Below are 22,532 nucleotides of genomic sequence, written 5' to 3' on the forward strand. Positions count from 1 at the left end.
AGGGCATTGTGTTCTGGGAAGCAGGCTGTGGAAGACAATCCTGCCAGCTGAGTCACCTGCATCAGGGAGCTTGTTCTTACCATGCTAGTGCAGGGCACAAAGGCATGATCCTAACTCTGCTTCTGCTGCTCACCTGGAAAGGCTGCCAAGGTCTCCCAGCCCAGCCTACTGAGCCAACAGGGGAACAAGTTGACCTCCACTATAATTTTGGCACGTTGGCCAAGGCTCCAGGGAAGAAGCTATCTGGAAAGTTGCTTCCCATTGGACACTGAGCCTGCCCTGCTGCAGTGTTGTTTTCTCCCATGCTGTAGGATACCATAACAAAGGTCACTGTGTCCACATTGGCTCCTTAGGGCAGTCCCCATCATGCTGCACACCTGACAGCTGCTTACATCTCCCATTCTGGAAGACAACTGGCATCAGAGACTTCACTGCCTTCCTGGGAAAATCCACTGCAGGGCTTCTCTAGTCACAGGACTTACTTACCATCCTTCTTTTCTTCCCTTGAGTCTCAGGACTGGCTTTTCCCTGAAGACAGAAGAAGCCTGAGCACTGGCTTAGAGCCTCTCTGTCCACCATCCTAGGTACATGCCAGCTTTGGCCTAAGCCAGCCATGTCTGCTTGCCAGGAGGAATTCCAGTATCTTAAAACCCACCTGCTTGCTCAGCAGCTGTGTGCTGTGTTCCTTTCCTGGATTTTCCAGTATGTTCAAATTTGCTATGTGAAATCTGTGAAATTCCCAAATCATTTGTCTACATGACAAAAAAAATAAGAGCGTGCTTTAATTTCCTCCTTTTGCAGAATGTCCTAGGGTTGCTTATGACCTTAGATAGGGGTCCAGAGGCCAACAGATGTTTCACTCATGTTCTCTCAGCATGGCAGAGATGCTGGCACAGAAAGAGCAATGGACATGAAGTGTTGCCTTCAGCGACCTCACCACCTTTACAGCCCGGTCTGTGTTTTGCTTCTGTCCTCAAGCTCTGCTTAAGTAGGAGAAAGCCCTTAGCAAGAGTATGTAAGTTGGATTTGGGCAGGACCCAGTCATGAGGTTTTCCTTTGAAGAGGGGTCTTTCACACTGATTGAGCACAAGACACAGTACCCCGTGGGACAAAGGATTTGAACAGGAATCCAGGGCACAGGAGAACTCAGGGAACAAACACTGCTCAGTAAACATTGAAGTAAGTACACTGAGGAGCTCTACAGGTCAAGACCATCAAGCTGGGGTAACAGACCTGTCCACTCAGTGTCCTGCCCATGGTTAGTGCTGACTGCAGCAATTCCACCTGTTTGCAGAGTTGTATTTTGAGTTTGTCAGTCTGCTTTGCCCACCGCACCTGCTATGTGAAAGGAGCCAGTATCAGCTAAAGGCTGAGAGAGATGTAGCAGGTGTCTAATGAAGTTCAGTGCTCCTCAGAGCATAAGAGATTGGAGGAGCCTTAGAAAAGCCATCAGAATTGTTAGAAGGATAGAACACACAATTTATAGAGGCTGATGGAGCTGGGCTTATTAAAAAAACCCAAAACAAATAAACAAGATCAGAAAAGAAAGAATATTTTATTTCAAATGCTGGTGTACAACACTAATGCACCTAATAGAAACATTTAGAACAATCCACTTGCAAGGAGCTTTCCAATCCTCAGCCATCCACAATCCAGAACAAGATATGCAAAATAGTGACCATACACATATATTCTTCTGATGAGAAGTACGTACAGATAAATCTAAAGTGAAGTACAATCCTTATAAAAAAAAACCCTCTTTAATTACAAATGAAAGATCTCCTTCTCCCTTAAACTTCTGAACACTTCTACAGGTAGAAGCTATGTGGATCCAGTATGGACAAACTGCCTGCTGAGCCAGATGAATGCAATATGAGGATTAAATGACATGCACCCTTCCTTCTTTCATCATGATTAGTGACTGTTCAGAACATGTTTAGGAGCCTCTGTTAGGAACATTGTGACAAAAGACAGCAACCAAAGTGATATTGATAAATAATGAAAAGAAGCCAAAGACACCAGACAGCAGCCTATTTGCACGGGGAAATTCCCTCTTTCAACCAATTCCAAACACCTCCACAGTCCACAAAGATGTGCTTTAGAACCAGGAATAATACAAATGGAAGCAGACCATAACTTTAAGGAATCAGATCTCAAAACAAACTTAGCAGATGTGCCAGAAGAGGAAGTTTCCATCACCAATCCTGCACCTTGACAGCCAACAAGAAGGATCAGGGCACATCAGGGCACACACCACCACTACACACTCATGACTGTTCTTACCCAGCGCAAGAACCGGGACAGTTTGGTATAGATACCATATTTGCCTTTCCTTGCACATCCTTCACCCCAGCTAACAATTCCAGTAACAAAGTAAGTATCCTTATATCTGGTCACATGGGGGCCACCACTGTCTCCTTGGCAAGCATCTTTTTCCTCTGAATCATAACCAGCACAGAACATGTTCTCTGTTACCAGGAAGTTAGTGGATTGCTTGCAAGTGGTTGTGTTAACGTAGGGGAGTTCAAGCATCTTCAGTTTTTTGGGAAGTTTTCCATCATCAAATTCACGCCCAAAGCCACTAACCCTCCCAGACTTTTGGTTCATCAGAACTTCATTAGCAAAATCTGCTTTGGGGAGACACGCTGCGATGATGAACTCTGAAAACCTGATAGGTTCCTTCAGCTTTAATAACGCAATGTCATTATCATAAGTCTCCGCATCAAATTTGGAGTGAACAAATATTTTATCCACAGTGTGCGTCGATTCAGACTGCTCTTTCTTCTCCCTGTCCACTTCACCTGTACAAGAACATTAAATGGGTCATTAATATGGAGAAAGGATAAGAATTTAAGAACAATCTTGACAGAGGAACACAGCAGTATAATCACTCTGAGCACTTTGCCCAGGACTTTAGATCACAGAAGGAAACTATCAACTGATATGGCAATATTTCTCAGCTGCAACTGGATCAGCTTGGGTCCTGACATTTGGGCTATGGAGATTTTGTACCAGTTTACATCCAAACATAAAATGATTCAGCTAAACTAATGCAGCTTTGTGTGGAAGCACTTACAGGAGCTTGAGCCTGGCTTAGAGAAGAGAACAAGGTCTGGGCTAAAACACTGCAAAGGTGAAGCTGTGTTGATCCTGTGTCCTGGCTCAAAAGGGAAGCACTGATAAATCTGAGTTTGTTCCTCTGTGCTCTATTCAATGAGGCATAGCTTTACTGAGGGTTCCTGCAGGAAGAAATCTGGATGATTCTGAAGTGCCAGGAATGATGAGATTCCTGCAGAAGCACTGCTCTGCTGAATATATTGATAGCCAAAATTTCTAGAATATTTGTATCTGTAATCAATTCCTGCTAGCTGGCAGAGAAGAAAGAAAGGCACCATTGTCACCTTCCACGTCAGCTGCTCCCGCTGTTACAAAGCAGGATGTCCACAATAACAAGAAATTATAAAGAAGAGCAAAAAAGGTGACAAACCTTAATAAATCATGAGTACATGTCACAGGAGATTTAAGGCATAGAAGGTTAGGCACAACAGATAGTCCCACCTCAGAGGAGGAAAAGAAATAATCACTCACCAACAACAACTTTGATTTCTTTGGATTGGTTTATGCAGTGAGCTGCAGTAAGTATAAAATTTTCATTCAGAATAGTTCCACCACAAAACTCTTCTCCTTCCTCGTTTAACAGAACAGCCTGGGAAGCAAAAAGGTAAGGGCAGAAGGAAGAAGTGCAGTTTAATGTCAATGAGCTGTAAGGAGCTAACTGATTTCTCTGCACACTACAGAGATTCTTCTCACTGCAACATGTGCCTGGCCCTCCAGGTCTCTCCTAGTATTGCACTCCCAGGTGCAGAGGCCACAGGTTGACTTCTAGTGCTACAGACTCTCAATTGTCTTTATGTGAAGCTAACATTTGGCTTCCTCATTACCTCACTCCCAGTGCTGAGCAATGTCCCTCAGGCACTGACTGAGTGAGCAGGCAGAGTGCAGAGTCTGGATCACCCCATCCCTTGGACTCACCCCCCAAAGAATGTCCCAAATGCAGGAATTCATTTTGGCTCACATGGCTCAAGAGTTTGGCTCAAACTCAAGAGTAGAACTGAGACATGAGGTTGTCTAGGTAAAGCAAAACACTGGCTTTATCTGCTTTTTCACCCTACTCTCAGGTGTTCTGCCTGAGTGCATGGTCTCTGACAGAACCAAAATATAAGCTGCAAAAACATCCTGGGACACCAGCATGATCCAAAAGTCCTCTCTGGGGATAGGGTAGGCAGTTCCATCTAAAATGGCACAAAGCCTTTTCTTTTGACACCGTGAGGCTGCAGTTTGCAGAACAGCACATCCAAGTGCCCAGGGTCACACAGCTCAGCCACATCTCCTGCCACTGGCACACGACATGGGTCACATTCAGAAGGCAGCCAGCTGGAAGGAGCCACTGCTCATCTTCCCTCAGAGACATTCTGCCCACATGCAGGGCACAACCCCCTCCATTCACCTGCCATGGGCATTGGCCAGGACGACAATCATCCCCACCAACTATCCTGGTAGTGGCATAAGGATTCCTGCCTCTTGTTCTGTTGTCAGGTGGAGGGGTTGGGCTTTCTGTAGTAATTGCAAAGTTCTTCTCTGCACTCATTTCATTTGCAGGAGAGTCTCCTTGATCCCTTCTTCCATTGCTGTAGTCAACAGTTGAAAGAACAAACCTTTTTCTCCTTGCCACAAAAACTTTTCCACAAGGGTATTTTACTGTAAAGAGAAGAACATTAATATTAGAGAGACACACCAGAACAAGAACAAACTCCTTGGAAATACCATCTTACAATTTATAGTCCTACTTCCTCATTTTCCAGACAATAGCAACACCTTAGCACATGCATCTAAGAAGTAAGACCATACAGTTTGAAAAACGAGTGCTATTTTCACATTGTGAGGCCTCCCTTCAGCTTCTGTCTCGCAATCATATTTTAACAGTATTTAAAATTTAATACATCATCTCCAATTATTTACATTGATAGATTCATTTAGCTCCTGTGAAGTGCTTTATTTTAGGAATAATATGGCAAATGACAGCAATTTGCTATTAGCTATAAAGTATATAAAACTTGACCCGGTCTCTAAATGGTTGACTTCTCCCTCATCTGTGGTATTTTGAAGTACAGCAAAATTGTACATATGTACATAGTACTAATCATAATTATCCAATCTCTTCAGTTACAAACTGATAAGGTTAAGTGCAATCTAAAGTATAATTTTTTTTGTGAGCTGCTCTTTCATAAGGCCTGTAAATGTTTTAGCAAAGATCCTACTGTGATCACTTCTCAGCGTGGCCTCACCTTGAGTCCCTTTTACAGTTTTTGGCATCTAAATTTAAGAAGGGAATAAAGCTCTTAGAGAGCACCCAAATGAGGGCAATAAAGATGGTGCAGGGCTTTGAGGGGAAGCTGTGTGAGGAGCAGCTGAGGTCACTTGGTCTGTTCAGCCTGGAGAAGAGGAGACAGAGGGGAGACCTCACTGTGGTCTACAATTTTCTCCTGAGGGGAAGAGGAGGGGCAGGCACTGATCTCTTCTCTGTGGTGACCAGAGATAGGACATGGTATCACAGAGTCCTTTAGGTTGAAAAAGACCTCCAAGATCATTGAATTCAAACTTTGACAGATCACCACTTTGTTAATCAGACTATAGCCTTAAGTGTCACATTCGGCTGTTACATGAAAATATCCATGGATGCTGACCCCACCACTTCCCTGGGCAGTCCATTCCATTGCTGGACAGGCCTTTCCATGAAGAAACCTGAGAGAATGGCAGAAGTTGTGTCAGGGGAGATTTAGTCTGGATATTATGAAAAGGTTCTTCACCAAGAGGGTGGTTGGGCACTCAAACAAGTTCCCTAGGGAAGTAATCAAGGCTCCAAGCCTGACAGAGTTCAAGAAGTGCCTGGAAAACACTTTCAGACACATGAAGTTATTTTTGAGGTAATCTAGTAATAAACCAGGAGTTGGACTTTGACAATCATTGAGGATTCTTTTCAAAACAGGATATTCTCTGATTCTACAATGTTTAATTCTCTGTTAACAGTAGAATTTACTCTGACAGGCCTCACGGAGATGTACCCTGCAAAGGGTTGAACATCACCTAGATTTTGATCCACTCCATCACAGCACCTCACAAACGGAAAGCTTGGGAAATACAAAGCAGTTGGCCTCAATATTGATTCTATGTCATGTAAGATACTGGTGCTTCAAAAGACATCCTTCTAAGTGTAAACCAAGCCATCCCTTAACTGTGAACCAAGTCTCCCCACTGCTATTGGTTTATCACATGGCTTTGTACCTGTTGCAACACAGTGCTTGCCATCCTCTGCCAGAGCATAGCCATCTGCACAGGAGCACACCACATCCTTCCGTCCATCTCTCCGGACGCTGCAGAACTGCTCACAGTCCCCGTTGTTTATTCTGCAGAACTTTGGGATGACTAGAAAAGAACAGTGGGAGAAAAACTGCACATAAACACTGACTTCACAGAAGATCTGGAAGTTCTCCAAAACAAAGCACACTCTTAAAACAGGATCTGTGTCTCCACCTGCCAAGCACCTGAAGCACTTTTCAGGAATAACTGATGTGAGTGCTGAACATCAGCTTGTGCCTTACAAAGCAGCTGCATCCAGCACACCAGATATACTTGCCAAGTCTGACTGGGCCCAGTGGCCAGGGCATGGTGAGCTCAGAAAAGCAGAGACAAACTGTCAGGAGAAGAATGAACGAAGCACTAACAGAGAACATAACTGTGTAAATCCTCACATGATTTCTCCTTCCTGCCCTAAAATCTCAATTCCTCATCACTCCCCTCGGTCCTCTGACTGAACCTCAGTTCCACACTCCCACTCTTACTTCTGGGCTAATGATATTTCCTCCCGTGGCAAGGTCATGGTGGCAGCCCCAGGAAGGATTTCCATGCAAAACATGCTCCGTTGCAAAGCTGCCTGGGAAGTTCACCATCACAGTTCTCTAAAGCTGAAACTTACCAAATTCACAGTTCTTGCCTTGATAACCATCCAAGCATGTGCAAGTGTAGGAACCGATTCCATCTTTACACTGGCCACCATAGTGACAAGGATTTGAACTGCATTGGTTCCCATCTACAAAAACAAACCAAAGCCCAAATTATTGTAGTGTGCAAACATCTTCAGTCAACACGGAAGAGCCCTTAGTTTTCTTATGCCATCTTTCATCCTTCATTTTAAAATACATGTTTTGTGAGTTGCCACGTTCTAGATGGAACTAACAGCATAAATGCAATGATTTCAAACTTGCAATGATTTCATTAACACATCCTCAGCTTTGCAATCTTTTCTTGGTGGCCACTGTATTCTTGTAGACAAGGCTTTTTTTGTGGGAAGATAAAGTAATACATAGTGGTCAGTCTACATAACTTACAGTGAATCCTGTAAAACCAGACAGGACATAACCACATTGCAACTACTGGCTAATAACCAGCAACTTATATTTCCTTAAATGTCATCTCAGGCCTTCTGCTTGTCTCTTCCTGCAGAGTTGTTAATTTAAAGACACAGATACTGGCATATTAAACAGAAGCTAATAAACCCCCTAACTATGCAAAACCCTGCTAAATTCACACAAGCAGGCCAAACTTCTGTTCTTAACTGCTTAAAGCACCAGAATTTTCCCACTGTATCCACTGAGGTACGATCTTGAGCTTGAAGTTATTACCTCTTACCTCATGCTGCCCACATCTATGCTGGCATCTCCAGTTCCACAACTTTTATTCCTGTCCTGGATACAACTGGCTGACCTGACTCCAAGGCCCCAGCCACACATATCTCATAAACTCAGTTACATGGAGGACAGGGAGGTAAATCTACATTTGGACACACATTTAATGTAGCAGCTCTCTCTCCCACCTCATTCCTTCTCATGCTCATTGACATGGTCTTTCACTTTTAGTGCTCCTGTGCAAAAAATGTGTTTCCCTCTCACACGTTCTCTGGGATGCATTGTTTCATACAAGAAGCAGGATATTCAGAAAAGTGACACTTGCTTAATAATCCATTGCTTTAGAGAAGACAGATTTCAAATTTCTAAATTCTGCCACCTGTTCTGCTCCTGTTTGGAGTCAGGCCAGAATAAGTGGGACAATTTATTTTACCAAGTATACCTGTGACGTTTATGAGGCAAATTGGAAAATCACAGCTACATATGGGGTAGAGTTCTTGTTCTCCCCTGCAAAGTTAAATATTGTGGGCAGCATCTTGTCCCTCAGAAGTTTATAAATGGATAGTAAGGATTATTTAATTATCACATCTTGAGAAGGTAAAGAATAGGCCATTAATTGTTCTGAGCATTTGAAAACACTACATATCAACACACTGACCCAATAATTATTTACACTGACACAACTGCCAGTCCAGAATGGAATTCCCCTCGTGCCTCAGCCCTGGATATCATTCCACTGCAGCTGGCAAAGGGAAGCAAGGCAGAGACAGCAGAGCTACTCATGTCCCCTGCCCTGCAAAGCAAAAATATTGACAGCTACCTGCATGGTTCAGACAAAGCAGCACAAAGCCAAGTTAAAGCAAACAATCTACCTGTCTGCCTCATCTGAAGGAAAAGGAGGACAACGGGAAGCAGCCACTTTGTCCCACGATGACCTGCCGTGCCCATGCTCACTGTGCATCAGTCACTGCTCTCTCTGCAGGGCACTGGGGCAGCTGCTAAATCAGAAACACCACAGAGCAAAGGTCACTCACTCATGAGAAAACAAAACCTCTGAGAGCAAAGTCTGCACTCAATGTCACCATGGCACAGCGTTAAGACACAAAAAAGTGAGTGTGCTGCAGCAAAGGCAACCAGAGAGCTTAGTGATGGCAGAGCAGCTCCCTCTAGAAATTTTGGCAAAGCCTCTCTAAAGCAGCTGGACTATGCAGGTAGCAAGGAGCTAGAGTAAGTGATGTGGCTCTTGCCCGTGGCCCAAGGAAGGCAGAACAACCAGAACCAGAGCTTTGTGTCTGCTGTAGGCTGGACCAAAGCAGGAAGGCACCCCAGAAGTGAGGATTGAATCAGGGCATCAAGTTTGCAGATCTTGGTGAGCACATTGCAAAGATGTAACCCACCAGCTCCATCACAAGCACTAGAACAGAGAATAATTCCCCAGATTCATCAGTTTCCATTTTATTGTGAATGCTGGGGGGTGTTATTCTTTGAAAGCGAGCCAGCGGAATATCCCAAGTCAGAAATACAATTTAACAGGAAAATTACAATAAATGCAATAATACAGAAACACTGACAGAGTCAGAATACAACCTGACACCCTGTTGGTCAGGGTATTGGTAGTAGTCCAATTAAATGGTGGCTGCAATTCTCTTGAAGTGATAGATGTTCTGTTGAAGCAGTGGTCCTGTAGAAGGGCTTGATCTTTCTCTGAAGGTCCAGTGGTGGTTATGGAGCTCTTGTCCTCTGGGAATTCAGTGGATAAGGCTGACTGTGGCACTCCAAACCTCAGACTATATCCAGGTAGGAATGCTTAGTTCCTCCCCCTGGGTGGAGCATCCCACAAAGGGATGATGTAATTGTATCAGCCAGGCAATGAGACTCAATGGCCCATTAACAGAAGATAACCCTTGGAGTTAGCTGGGATGAGTCATGAGGGAGATAAGGAACACTGCCCTGCCTGGTTTTAATAGCTTATGAAGATGGTGGGTAATCTTATATTGTAACATAAGACAGGGGGTTCTGGCTTTTATGTGCTGTTTTCTCCTGTTCAAACCACTCCAAGGGGACAGCTCTTGACAGGACATTGTGGTCTGGGAAGCAGGCTGTGGAAGACAATCCTGCCAGCTGAGTCACCTGCATCAGGGAGCTTGTTCTTACCATGCTAGTGCAGGGCACAAAGGCATGATCCTAACTGTGACACTCTGCTTCTGCTGCTCACCTGGAAAGGCTGCCAAGGTCTCCCAGCCCAGCCTACTGAGCCAACAGGGGAACAAGTTGACCTCCACTATAATTTTGGCACGTTGGCCAAGGCTCCAGGGAAGAAGCTATCTGGAAAGTTGCTTCCCATTGGACACTGAGCCTGCTGCAGTGTTGTTTTCTCCCATACTGTAGGATACCATAACAAAGGTCACCGTGTCCACATTGGCTCCTTAGGGCAGTCCCCATCATGCTGCACACCTGACAGCTGCTTACATCTCCCATTCTGGAAGACAACTGGCATCAGAGACTTCACTGCCTTCCTGGGAAAATCCACTGCAGGGCTTCTCTAGTCACAGGGCTTACTTACCATCCTTCTTTTCTTCCCTTGAGGCTCAGGACTGGCTTTTCCCTGAAGACAGAAGAAGCCTAAGCACTGGCTTAGAGCCTCTCTGTCCACCATCCTTGGTACATGCCAGCTTTGGCCTAAGCCAGCCATGTCTGCTTGCCAGGAGGAATTCCAGTATCTTAAAACCCACCTGCTTACTCAGCAGCTGTGTGCTGTGTCCCTTTCCTGGATTTTCCAGTATGTTCAAATTTGCTATGTGAAATCTGTGAAATTCCCAAATCATTTGTCTACATGACAAAAAAAAAAGAGTGTACTTTAATTTCCTCCTTTTGCAGAATATCCTAGGGTTGCTTATGACCTTTGATAGGGGTCCAGAGGCAAACAGATGTTTCACTCATGTTCTCTCAGCATGGCAGAGATGCTGGCACAGAAAGAGCAATGGACATGAAGTGTTGCCTTCAGCGACCTCACTACCTTTACAGCCCGGTCTGTGTTTTGCTTCTGTCCTCAAACTCTGCTTAAGTAGGAGAAAGCCCTTAGCAAGAGTATGTAAGTTGGATTTGGGCAGGACCCAGTCATGAGGTTTTCCTTTGAAGAGGGGTCTTTCACACTGATTGAGCACAAGACACAGTACCCCGTGGGACAAAGGATTTGAACAGGAATCCAGGGCACAGGAGAACTCAGGGAACAAACACTGCTCAGTAAACATTGAAGTAAGTACACTGAGGAGCTCTACAGGTCAAGACCATCAAGCTGGGGTAACAGACCTGTCCACTCAGCGTCCTGCCCATGGTTAGTGCTGACTGCAGCAATTCCACCTGTTTGTGGAGTTGTATTTTGAGTTTGTCAGTCTGCTTTGCCCACCGCACCTGCTATGTGAAAGGAGCCAGTATCAGCTAAAGCCTGAGAGAGATGTAGCAGGTGTCTAATGAAGTTCAGTGCTCCTCAGAGTACAGGGGAGCCTAAGAGATTGGAGGAGCCTTAGAAAAGCCATCAGAATTGTCAGAAGCATAGAGGCTGATGGGGCTTTGTTAGACAAGAAGCCAACCAAAGGAGAACAAAAAAGAAAGAATGTTTTATTTCAAATGTTGGTGTACATCAATAATGCAATTAACAGAAACGTCTAGAACAATCCACTTGTAAGGAGCTTTCCAATCCTCAGCCATCCACAACCCAGAACAAGATATGCAAAATAGTGACCATGCACATACAGTTTTTCTGATGAGCAGAATGTACAAGTAAAAATAAAGTGAAGTACAATCCTTATAAAGTAAAACCCCTTTTTAATAAGCTGTTCTGATAAGATCGAGCCATTTTGTGGAACGTGTGGTTATTTTGCATCAAACATTGATTAATTGATTGTGTCTCAGCTTTTGTCATGCAAAATCCTCTGCTCCCTTAAACTTCTGAACACTTCTTAAAGGTAGAAAATATATGGCTCCAGTGAGAACAAACTCCCTACTGAGCCAGATGATTGCAATATGAGAACTGAATGACACTCATCCCTCCTGCTTTCATCATGATTAGTGACTGTCCAGAACATGTTTAGGAACCTCCATGGTAGGAGCACTTGTGCAACCACAGTGATATTGATAAGTATCGAAAAGAAGCCAAAGACACCATACAGCAGCCTTTTTGCTTGGGGAAATTCCCTCTTTCAACCAATTCCAAACACCTCCACAGTCCACAAAGATGTGCTTTAGAACCAGGAATAATACAAATGGAAGCAGACCATAACTTTAAGGAATCAGATCTCAAAACAAACTTAGCAGATGTGCCAGAAGAGGAAGTTTCCATTACCAATCCTGCACTGTGGCAGCCAACAAGAAGGATCAGGGCACATCAGGGCACACACCACCACTACACACTCATGACTGTTCTTACCCAACGCAAGAACCGGGACAGTTTGGTATAGATACCATATTTGCCTTTCCTTGCACATCCTTCACCCCAGCTAACAATTCCAGTAACAAAGTAAGTATCCTTATATCTGGTCACATGGGGGCCACCACTGTCTCCTTGGCAAGCATCCTTTTGCTCTGTGTCATATCCAGCACAGAACATGTTCTCAGTTATAGCTAAGTTAGTGGATTGCTTGCAAGTGTTCCTATCAACGTAGGGGACTTCGAGCACCTTCAGTTTCTTGGATCTTCGTCCGCCTTCAAATTCACGCCCAAAGCCACTAACCCTCCCAGACTTTTGGTTCATCAGAACTTCATTAGCAAAATCTGCTTTGGGAAGACACGCTGCGATGATGAATTCTGAAAACCTGATAGGTTCCTTCAGCTTTAATAACGCAATGTCATTATCATAAGTCTCAAGAATAAATTTAGAATGAACAAGTATTTTATCCACAGTGTGCGTCGATTCAGACTGCTCTTTCTTCTCCCTGTCCACTTCACCTGTACAAGAACATTAAATGGGACATTAATATGGAGAAAGGATAAGAATTTAAGAACAATCTTGACAGAGGAACAGAGCAGTATAATCACTCTGAGCACTTTGCCCAGGACCTTAGATCACAGAAGGAAACTGTCAACTGATATGGCAATATTTCTCAGCTGCAACTGGATCAGCTTGGGTCCTGACATTTGGGCTATGAAGATTTTGTACCAGTTTACATCCAAACATAAAATGATTCAGCTAAACTAATGCAGCTTTGTGTGGAAGCACTTACAGGAGCTTGAGCCTTGCTTAGAGAAGAGAACAAGGTCTGGGCTAAAACACTGCAAAGGTGAAGCTGTGTTGATCCTGTGTCCTGGCTCAAAAGGGAAGCACTGATAAATCTGAGTTTGTTCCTCTGTGCTCTAGTCAATGAGGCATAGCTTTACTGAGGGTTCCTGCAGGAAGAAATCTGGATGATTCTGAAGTGCCAGGAATGATGAGATTCCTGCAGAAGCACTGCTCTGCTGAACATATTGATAGCCAACATTTCTAGAATATTTGTATCTGTAATCAATTCCTGCTAGCTGGCAGAGAAGAAAGAAAGGCACCATTGTCACCTTCCACATCAGCTGCTCCTGCTGTTACAAAGCAGGATGTTCACAATAACAAGAAATTACGAAGCACAGCAAGAAGGTAGCAAACCTTAATAAATCATGAGTACATGTCACAGGAGATTTAAGGCACAGAAGGTTAGGCACAACAGATAGTCCCACCTCAGAGGAGGAAAAGAAATAATCACTCACCAACAACAACTTTGATTTCTTTGGATTGGTTTATGCAGTGAGCTGCAGTAAGTATAAAATTTTCATTCAGAATAGTTCCACCACAAAACTCTTCTCCTTCCTCGTTTAACAGAACAGCCTGGGAAGCAAAAAGGTAAGGGCAGAAGGAAGAAGTGCAGTTTAATGTCAATGAGCTGTAAGGAGCTAACTGATTTCTCTGCACACTACAGAGATTCTTCTCACTGCAACATGTGCCTGGCCCTCCAGGTCTCTCCTAGTATTGCACTCCCAGGTGCAGAGGCCACAGATTGACTTCTAGTGCTACAGACTCTCAATTGTCTTTATGTGAAGCTAACATTTGGCTTCCTCATTACCTCACTCCCAGTGCTGAGCAATGTCCCTCAGGCACTGACTGAGTGAGCAGGCAGAGTGCAGAGTCTGGATCACCCCATCCCTTGGACTCACCCCCCAAAGAATGTCCCAAATGCAGGAATTCATTTTGGCTCACATGGCTCAAGAGTTTGGCTCAAACTCAAGAGTAGAACTGAGACATGAGGTTGTCTAGGTAAAGCAAAACACTGGCTTTATCTGCTTTTTCACCCTACTCTCAGGTGTTCTGCCTGAGTGCATGGTCTCTGACAGAACCAAAATATAAGCTGCAAAAACATCCTGGGACACCAGCATGATCCAAAAGTCCTCTCTGGGGATAGGGTAGGCAGTTCCATCTAAAATGGCACAAAGCCTTTTCTTTTGACACCGTGAGGCTGCAGTTTGCAGAACAGCACATCCAAGTGTCCAGGGTCACACAGCTCAGCCACATCTCCTGCCACTGGCACAAGACATGGGTCACATTCAGAAGGCAGCCAGCTGGAAGGAGCCACTGCTCATCTTCCCTCAGAGACACTCTGCCCACATGCAGGGCACAACCCCCTCCATTTACCTGCCATGGGCATTGGCCAGGACGACAATCATCCCCACCAACGATCCTGGTATCGACATATGGAGTCTTGCTGCTTGTTCTGTTGTCAGGTGGAGGGGTTGGGCCTTCTGTGGTAACTGCAAAGATCTCCTCTGTGCTCGTTTCGTTTGCTAGAGGGTCTCCTTCATCACTCGTTCCATTGCTGTAGTCAGCAGGTGAAAGAACAGACCTTTTGTTCCTCACCAGAAAAACTTTTCCACAAGGATATTTCACTGTAAAACAAGAATTTACAATGAAGAGAAATGCCAGCATGAGTGAAAACTTCTTGGAAATGCTGAGGAAACAGAGTGAAGTAATATGGCTAAGGAGAGCAATTGTAATTTTTCAAAGGATATAATAAATAACATCATGACCACGTTTGACACCTCTGACCTGTCTTTTTATATGAGTGCAAAAATATACAGGTCCAAGTAGCAATAATTACAATTATCTAATGTTCTCAGTTTCTATAAAAAAAGAAAGGTTTTGAAAAGAAAAGTTTTGCAGGCTGCTATTTCATGTGGCATTTCAGTATTTAAGAAAACGAGTTATGACTGCAATTATTTTTCTCCTGACAACAGTGGAATTTACTCTGGTAATCTGCTGAGAGGCAACTTGCAAAGGGTTGAACATCACCTAGATTTTGATCCACTCCATCACAGCACCTCACAAATGGAAAGCTTTTGAAATACAAAGCAGTTGGCCTCAATATTGATTCTATGTCATGTAAGATACTGGTGCTTCAAAAGACATCCTTCTAAGTGTAAACCAAGCCATCCCTTAACTGTGAACCAAGTCTCCCCACTGCTATTGGTTTATCACATGGCTTTGTACCTGTTGCAACACAGTGCTTGCCATCCTCTGCCAGAGCATAGCCATCTGCACAGGAGCACACCACATCCTTCCGTCCATCTCTCCGGACGCTGCAGAACTGCTCACAGTCCCCGTTGTTTATTCTGCAGAACTTTGGGATGACTAGAAAAGAACAGTGGGAGAAAAACTGTACATAAACACTGACTTCACAGAAGATCTGGAAGTTCTCTAAAACAAAGCACAATCTTTAAGCAGGATCTGTGTCTCCACCTGCCAAGCAGCACCTGAAGCACTTTTCAGGAATAACTGATGTGAGTGCTGAACATCAGCTTGTGCCTTACAAAGCAGCTGCATCCAGCACACCAGATATACTTGCCAAGTCTGACTGGGCCCAGTGGCCAGGGCATGGTGAGCTCAGAAAAGCAGAGACAAACTGTCAGGAGAAGAATGAACGAAGCACTAACAGAGAACATAACTGTGTAAATCCTCACATGATTTCTCCTTCCTGCCCTAAAATCTCAATTCCTCATCACTCCCCTCGGTCCTCTGACTGAACCCCAGTTCCACACTCCCACTCTTACTTCTGGGCTAATGATATTTCCTCCCGTGGCAAGGTCATGGTGGCAGCTCTATTCCACAGAAACGAGCCCCAGGAAGGATTTCCATGCAAAACATGCTCCCTTGCAAAGCTGCCTGGGAAGTTCACCATCACAGTTCTCTAAAGCAGAAACTTACCAAATTCACAGTTCTTGCCTTGATAACCATCCAAGCATGTGCAAGTGTAGGAACCGATTCCATCTTTACACTGGCCACCATAGTGACAAGGATTTGAACTGCATTGGTTCCCATCTACAAAAACAAACCAAAGCCCAAATTATTGTAGTGTGCAAACATTTTCAGTCAACATGGAAGAGCCCTTAGTTTTCTTATGCCATCTTTCATCCTTCCTTCTAAAATATAAATATATGTTTGTTGCCACATTCCAGATGGAATAAACAATATAAATGCATTAATTTCAAACCTGCAATGATTCATCTACACATCCTCAGCTTTGCAATCTCTTTTAGTAGCCACTGTATTTGGATGTGTTCACAAGCCTTATTTTGTGGGGAGATAATGAGATTAGGTCTGTTGGTTAGAGCATGGTGCTAATATGGACAGGGCTGCAGATTTGATCCCTGTTTGGGCCATTCATCAATGACTCAATGATCTTTGTGGGTCTGTCCAACTCAGAATATTCTTTGTTACTGTGATTGTAGTCAGAATAAACATACAGTGAAGCCTGTGAGAATTTGACAGGACATTTCTACATTGCAATTACTGCCTAAGGATTCTGAACTTCTGCCTTGTATTTCCCTACAGTTCTTTCTCTGCTTCATACAAAATCAGGATATTCAGAAAAGTGACGCTGGATAATTTGCTGCTTTAGATAACATATTCCCCTATTTTACCACTTGTTCTGCTCCTCTTTGGAACAGCTGAAACATCAATGCCCATAGAAGAAACAATATGTAAGAAGTTACACATCCTAAGGATCCAGCATGCTCCCTCTGTGGTATTTCTGGACTGTGACCTCATCTGCTGCAGCTTTGCCTGCCAAAGGGAACAGTTGCTGGGCTTTGTGTACTGCAACCACATATCAAGATCCCTTTTCTACCTGCATGTGGCCAAAGCAAATAGCTCTCCAAATGCTCCAGCCACGGAGGCTCTAGAAACTCATATCCATGCTTATCAGAGGGAAGGCAAGACCAACATAAATAAATAAATAAAAAAAAAAAGACAGACTGAAGGACTACATCTTCTGTTTTCTGCCTCCTCTGCAGTGCCATAGTACTCTATTCTGTAATGGTGTTAGCTAAGCAGCATCCTATTGTTAGAAAACATACTTATTTAGTCTTACCCTACACTGTAGTTGCATCTGTGGTAATGAGTTTTATACCAATATTGCATGAATTGCAGAATCCTGTACTGAAAAAATAAGCAAGAACAAATTGTTCTAGTAACTTGGCTGAACATAGCTGTGGTTTTCAATACTGAACACCCATAAAGTATTTGTGGTTTAAAATGTATGAAAACTAACATTTCTGCGAAGAGCATTGGCACTGATACTCTGCTGCTTGTATTCTCAGAAGAAAATGGTTTGAAATATTCCAATCCTGTTTACTGTAACACTGACACAGCCTTTGCTTGAAATTTTAGTCTGTAGGTTGCAGAGTTCATCCCCTGCTCAGAGGATTGTGAAAGTCTGTGTCTTCTTCATGGCAACACACTTCGTTTTTCTGCAGATTCCAAAAGACAAAGCTGAGCTGTCTTTGATCAACATTTTGGAGGTACTCTTCCTAGTGTGCAAACTGGACATATACTTTCTGGAGAACATGTTATCAAATACATTAAAAAACTGTCCCTGCAAAGTGCTTAGAAACACTAGAACCCTAATAAATAAAACTCACATATCTAGATAAAAAGATAGAAAACTGTTAGGTAGTATCTGCTGTCTACTGGCATATATTTCCTTGAATGCCAAATATCTCTGTAAAAAACACAACCCAAAAAGTGCTCTTTAATACAGGAATCAACAACACTTTGGCATGGAAGGTGACAGGAAACTTGCAAATAACTATGCAATGCAATTTAGCTTTGTGTTGGTTATGGCATTTGAGAGACACCCTTGACTCTTTGCATCTTGAATTCTCCCACTTGGGGCTGCCCCTCTGAAGGAAAACTCTGGCAGTCCCACACACAGTTTCTGCTCCTCACTGTCCTTTGCATGCAAAGGACCACTTTTTTTTGAGTGGACAAAGGTCAGCCCAGCAACTGGAGACAGCTGAACCTTGCCTTCAAATAAAGCAACTGGGTTCAACAGCAGGCAATAAACCATATACTCTTTTCAGAGGAAACAGAACATGAGGGTGCCCCAGAGTGAAAAGAGAGAAAGCAAGGGAGCAGAAGGGGTTACTTAAGAGGTGCATCCTTTCAAACCTTGCAATAAGGGAGCTTAACCTTCTAAACAAACACAGAGTGTTTCTTACCTACATAGATGTTCCAGAATTCCTCCTACAGGTAAATGTGGGAAATTGAGAAAAAAAGGAAATAGATAAGAATTACTGAATTCCTCAGAAAAATACTAGACTTTTCATACACAGGATACTTGCAGTTAACAAATATTTACATTATAGATACATACAGGGCCTTGCAGCCCACCATTACCATTTAATAACTTAAAACCATATGATCCATATGGTGCCCAGCTCTACAGAAAAATGTTTCATGCGTTTTTCAGAAACATCTGAAAGTCCTTAGAGTTTTTCCAGTGTGACCTGTTCAGCATAAACCACTTGATTTCTTGCACACTTATCTTTCCACCAGTTTTGACAGAATTTACTTACGTTCCCGTAATGCCAAATTCTCAGTCTTGATCCCCACCCCAGATTCCCATCAATCAGGACCTCACAAACCCTGACATTTAAAAGTATTTTGTCTGATCTGTGCTCTCCTTTCTGTCTGCACTGAGGACTCCAGGATGCTGTCTCTCCACGACAGTCCTTTCCAGTGACATCTGGTCACCAGGCAGAACAGGTTGTGCTGGTTCTGCTACAGCTAAGTCAACATTTATGGTCTGAATATGGCGATGCACCCATGACTCCCATCCAGGACACCTTAGGGCCACTCCAAGAACATTCTGCCCATTAAGTAATGCTACAGGGAAGTGAATCTGGCCTTAGCTCCAGTTTCAGGGTAGTTCTAAACAGCCATATAGCCACAGTCTATGTCTGCAATACCACTTTTTCTACTTGCTCCAGTCCACACAGCTGCCCCATGTCTTTAACTTTCCCTTCAGATTGGGAACAAACACATTTCTGTCTAAAGTTAAGCAAGCCATTGGGGTAGGACAGGTGACACAAGAGTCACACAAACATCATTCCAATCAACATTAAGGCATTTAAGGCATTAAGGCATGCTCACAGTATACATTCTCTCAATTCAAATAAAGAGAGCTACAAAATTACAAGCAAATCTGCTTGAGATAAGTTCAGTGAAATTCCCTCATGAGGTTCTATGTCAGCACTTGCCTTCTCAGACTTCCCATGGGCTGTCTTGACCACAGTCATGGCACTTAGGTATATAACCCAGATAGGATGAGCATATTTTCACACTGATAGCAAGAAAGCCGTTGAAGGTCAAATAACTTCCAATGGCGATTAAACAGATCAGAATGGGCAAAAGAATGGAGGATTTAACATGGGCTGGCCATGCAAGAGCTAAATTAAGACTGTTATGGGATGATTATTGCCTTACCAATTCCACCCATAGTCAATCACTGTTCTTTGTGTTAAGTGATTGGGAACAACCTGTGAGTTTTGATGCCCAGCTCAAAGGACTTGAATTGTAGTTTTAAAACATTAAATATATAGACCTATATTTCATATTAGTTCATACTTACAGTTTTCTCCTGGTCTTCAAAAGCTTCTCTTGCCTCTTCTTTTGAGCAGCGCTCCTCATTGCATTCTCTTTCAATATTCCCTTTCCTCATTTCCTCTAAGAAAGAGTTGGCACGTTTTGTTCTTTCCAAAAACTTGTCAGCATTTTCTTTCTTGATGAATAATACTACATAACAGAGAAAAAATATACAGGTGTGTAACATTTGATTGCGGAAAAGTCATGACAAATGAGTGAAGTAGAAACAAAGCCAAAACAGATCAAACTACCTGTACATAACATTACCTGTGAGGTTAGTCCTGACATAGGCTGATACATCCCAGGGTCTTTCAGAGAAGTCTCCCTGAGAATCAATAGTCTCAGAACAAAATGTGGGACCCCAAAATTCTTTCCTACTATTTTTAATCTTGAAAAGGTTGCCAATGAGGGCTTATATTCCTGCTGTTCCTGCTCAAGACTCATTCATGAATTGAATGACTTTCCCATAATGCTGGGGAGATTACATTCCTAGATTTGTTTTTAAAGCTGACCACCAGGCAACACCACTGTCTGCTCCAGGGGCTTGTCTTGCAGAAACTAAATGCCACTCAAGATGCAGCAATGGATCTTACAGCAGCTGGAAATCCCACTGCACTGCCCTGGGATCTTCCTGCCTTCTTAACAGCACCTCCCAGTTGCCTGTAGAAATGCTCCTACTTTCTGATTTATGTGCATGTAGAGCTAAGGCAGCTGCCTTATAAGATAAGTAAATAAGATAAGTAAAAAAGAAAAGTATAAGTAAATGAACATCAGCTTTAGCAGGAAAGTACAGCCTGAAGTCAGTTTGCTGAGTTGTTTTATTTTTGAAAAGCTTGGTGTTACAGAAGCCTGAAACTTGCTGCCTTCAAGTTCAAGATTCAGGTAGCTGTTGACTTCAACCAGAGGATCAAAGACATGAAATCGTTAAAATCGTTGCAGGCACTTCCCTCTGTGAACAATAGCATTATTCTCCAGTCTCTTGTGCACAAGTTAACAGGCAGGAAAAATAAAAACAAAACTGTAGTAAAGAAGTTGCCAATTACCCGGTAAAGGGTATATGTTCTAGGAAAGTGTGAAGAGTTTGGAAGTTAGCATTTAATCAAATTCTAGCAATGTAAATTCTAGAATTTACATTGAGGAAATACTTTCCACTCACAGGCTGGAGTGTGGAAGAGTGTGCTGCAGATGTGACTTCAAGGACAATGGCTTATGCTCACTGGGAGGCCTGCACATTCCTTTTGAAGCGTTCTTCATGCAGCTTAATTATTCAATGACAAATAAACTTGCTAATAGTAATTATATACCCTAATATCCTCCAAGTAAGCACAGAGGAGACTTATTCTACTTTCATTGAAATTGGTGGATCATCCACAGGGAGACAAGTTCTGTTTGTGTTATTTATATTAAGCAAATCCCTTAATTTGAAGCCCCATTTACTTTGAAAAGGCTTCTCTCAAGGAAGGCTTACAGAAAGGACTTTTAACTTGCAGCTCAGCGACTGTTAGGTCAATTCACCCAGTATCTTATTTGTCCTTAAATCCCTTACTCCAGCGACAGGAAAGTGACAGGACACAGCCGCTGGGGTTATCACCTCTATATTCCTTTGCTTTCACGCCACCCATAAGCGGATGTTTTGTAAACTTGAACTTAAACTTTTCGAGGCTGCTCATTCTTTTCCCAAGCTCTCCATCACATTTCCTTCTTTAGAGACATCACGGAGCAACAGGCATTGGTCAACCGAAGCAGGATATTCCCAGAAACATGTCAAAGACCTCGTTTTGAACCCCAAGCAGTCGGACTCACTGAAGGAATATTTAAAAGCTTTTGGAAAGTTATTTGCTGATGCTGCCTTGGACTCAGGCGCTGACCCTGGCGGCACAAGAGGACAGGGACCTGCTCCCCCGCCAGCTCCTCCAGGCCAAGCGCATCCAACCAAGCCTCGGCCAGGCTTCCCCTCACACGGGAGCACCTCAGGCTGCACCTCAGGGCGGCTGTTCTCTGTGCGAACGGCGGGCAATCCCTTCCCCGCACCGTCCCGAGACGCCCCCGGAGCTCAGCTCCCCGCTCTACGGCGGTGTGCGGGGTCGGCACAGGTGCCGATAAGCCCTCAGCCCTGTGGAAAGCGAACCTGCCGGGCCAGACGAGCCGTGGGTTGCCCGCTCCCCTCCCCGGTACGCTCCCGGTGCGCGCCCCCGGCCCGCAGCACTGACCGGCACCGCCTCCGGCGTTCAGCCGGCAGCCCCCCGCCTCCCCCCGGAGACTGTTGGGAATGGAGATTCCCCGCTCCCGGGAACATGGAAAAGCTGCTGCCTTACCGCCTCCCTGAGCGCGGGGCTCGGCGGGCAACGCGGCGCAGAGCAGCAGCAGCAGCAGCAGGAGCAGCAGGCGCCCGGCCATGGCGGCGCCGCCGAGGGCGCTCCCGGGGCCGCGCCGGCGGCACGGACGGGACGGCACAGACGGGACGGGACGGGACTGACGGGACTGACAGGAGCCGAAGTCTTCAACCCCTCGGGCGGGGTGAGACTGAAGCCGCGTTGCTTCACCCTGCCCAGAAATAGCGGAAGCGCCGTGACAGGGTGACGGGCGCGGCGGGATTTCTCAGCCGGGGGAATGAGGCTGCTCTTCTTTTTGTTCTTTATTTTTTTTAAAGCCCGAGGCAGTGGGGTTTGTTTTGTTTTGTTTTATTTTGTTTTGCACCTTTTATTTTGGAGGAAGGGAAGCGAATCCTCCCCTCAGTAAGCTGGCGCGGCCCCGGCCCGTCGCTGGGCAAAGCCGGGCTCACAGCCCTGACAGCCCTGGCCGCAGTCCTCAGCAGCCCTCAGCAGCCCTGGTAGCAGCCCTCAACAGCCCTCAGC

The 22,532-nt window shown here is 44.3% G+C and overlaps 2 protein-coding genes across 3 annotated transcripts; both read right to left on the bottom strand.

Moving 5' to 3' along the window:
- Positions 1 to 1,536: 1,536 nt before the first annotated feature.
- On the bottom strand, positions 1,537 to 9,556 carry LOC130249673 (coagulation factor X-like). 2 transcript variants are annotated; one of them, XM_056484676.1, is made up of 7 exons: positions 9,330 to 9,556; positions 8,615 to 8,737; positions 7,034 to 7,147; positions 6,343 to 6,483; positions 4,508 to 4,758; positions 3,589 to 3,706; positions 1,537 to 2,801 (listed from the first exon to the last, which is right to left on the bottom strand). In XM_056484676.1, the coding sequence occupies exons 2-7, from the start codon at positions 8,688 to 8,690 to the stop codon at positions 2,260 to 2,262; spliced, it is 1,242 nt and encodes a 413-aa protein (XP_056340651.1). In that variant the 5' UTR covers positions 8,691 to 8,737; positions 9,330 to 9,556; the 3' UTR covers positions 1,537 to 2,259. The 2 variants fall into 2 exon arrangements, with proteins under 2 accessions (XP_056340651.1, XP_056340640.1); XM_056484665.1 differs by having other exon boundaries at positions 8,615 to 8,740.
- A 1,783-nt stretch (positions 9,557 to 11,339) lies between these two features.
- Positions 11,340 to 22,329, bottom strand: LOC130249679 (coagulation factor X-like). Its single transcript, XM_056484689.1, has 8 exons — positions 21,993 to 22,329; positions 19,664 to 19,827; positions 18,252 to 18,276; positions 15,958 to 16,071; positions 15,244 to 15,384; positions 14,392 to 14,642; positions 13,473 to 13,590; positions 11,340 to 12,686 (listed from the first exon to the last, which is right to left on the bottom strand). Exons 1-8 carry the CDS (start codon positions 22,072 to 22,074, stop codon positions 12,145 to 12,147), a joined length of 1,437 nt encoding a protein of 478 aa, XP_056340664.1. The 5' UTR covers positions 22,075 to 22,329; the 3' UTR covers positions 11,340 to 12,144.
- Positions 22,330 to 22,532: the final 203 nt, after the last annotated feature.

This window comes from Oenanthe melanoleuca, chromosome 1 (genome assembly GCF_029582105.1).
Source record: "Oenanthe melanoleuca isolate GR-GAL-2019-014 chromosome 1, OMel1.0, whole genome shotgun sequence".
Classification (NCBI taxonomy): Eukaryota; Metazoa; Chordata; class Aves; order Passeriformes; family Muscicapidae; genus Oenanthe; species Oenanthe melanoleuca.

Excerpts from the sequence above, each read along its gene's own strand:
- LOC130249673 (XM_056484676.1), bottom strand. The coding sequence starts at position 8,690 with ATGGGCACGGCAGGTCATCGTGGGACAAAGTGGCTGCTTCCCGTTGTC. Across the intron at positions 4,759-6,342 it reads CAAGCACTGTGTTGCAACAG|TAAAATACCCTTGTGGAAAA; the intron begins GTACAAAGCCAT and ends TTCTCTTTACAG. Across the intron at positions 2,802-3,588 it reads AGAAATCAAAGTTGTTGTTG|GTGAAGTGGACAGGGAGAAG; the intron begins GTGAGTGATTAT and ends GTTCTTGTACAG.
- LOC130249679 (XM_056484689.1), bottom strand. The coding sequence starts at position 22,074 with ATGGCCGGGCGCCTGCTGCTCCTGCTGCTGCTGCTGCTGCTCTGCGCC. Across the intron at positions 14,643-15,243 it reads CAAGCACTGTGTTGCAACAG|TGAAATATCCTTGTGGAAAA; the intron begins GTACAAAGCCAT and ends CTTGTTTTACAG. Across the intron at positions 12,687-13,472 it reads AGAAATCAAAGTTGTTGTTG|GTGAAGTGGACAGGGAGAAG; the intron begins GTGAGTGATTAT and ends GTTCTTGTACAG.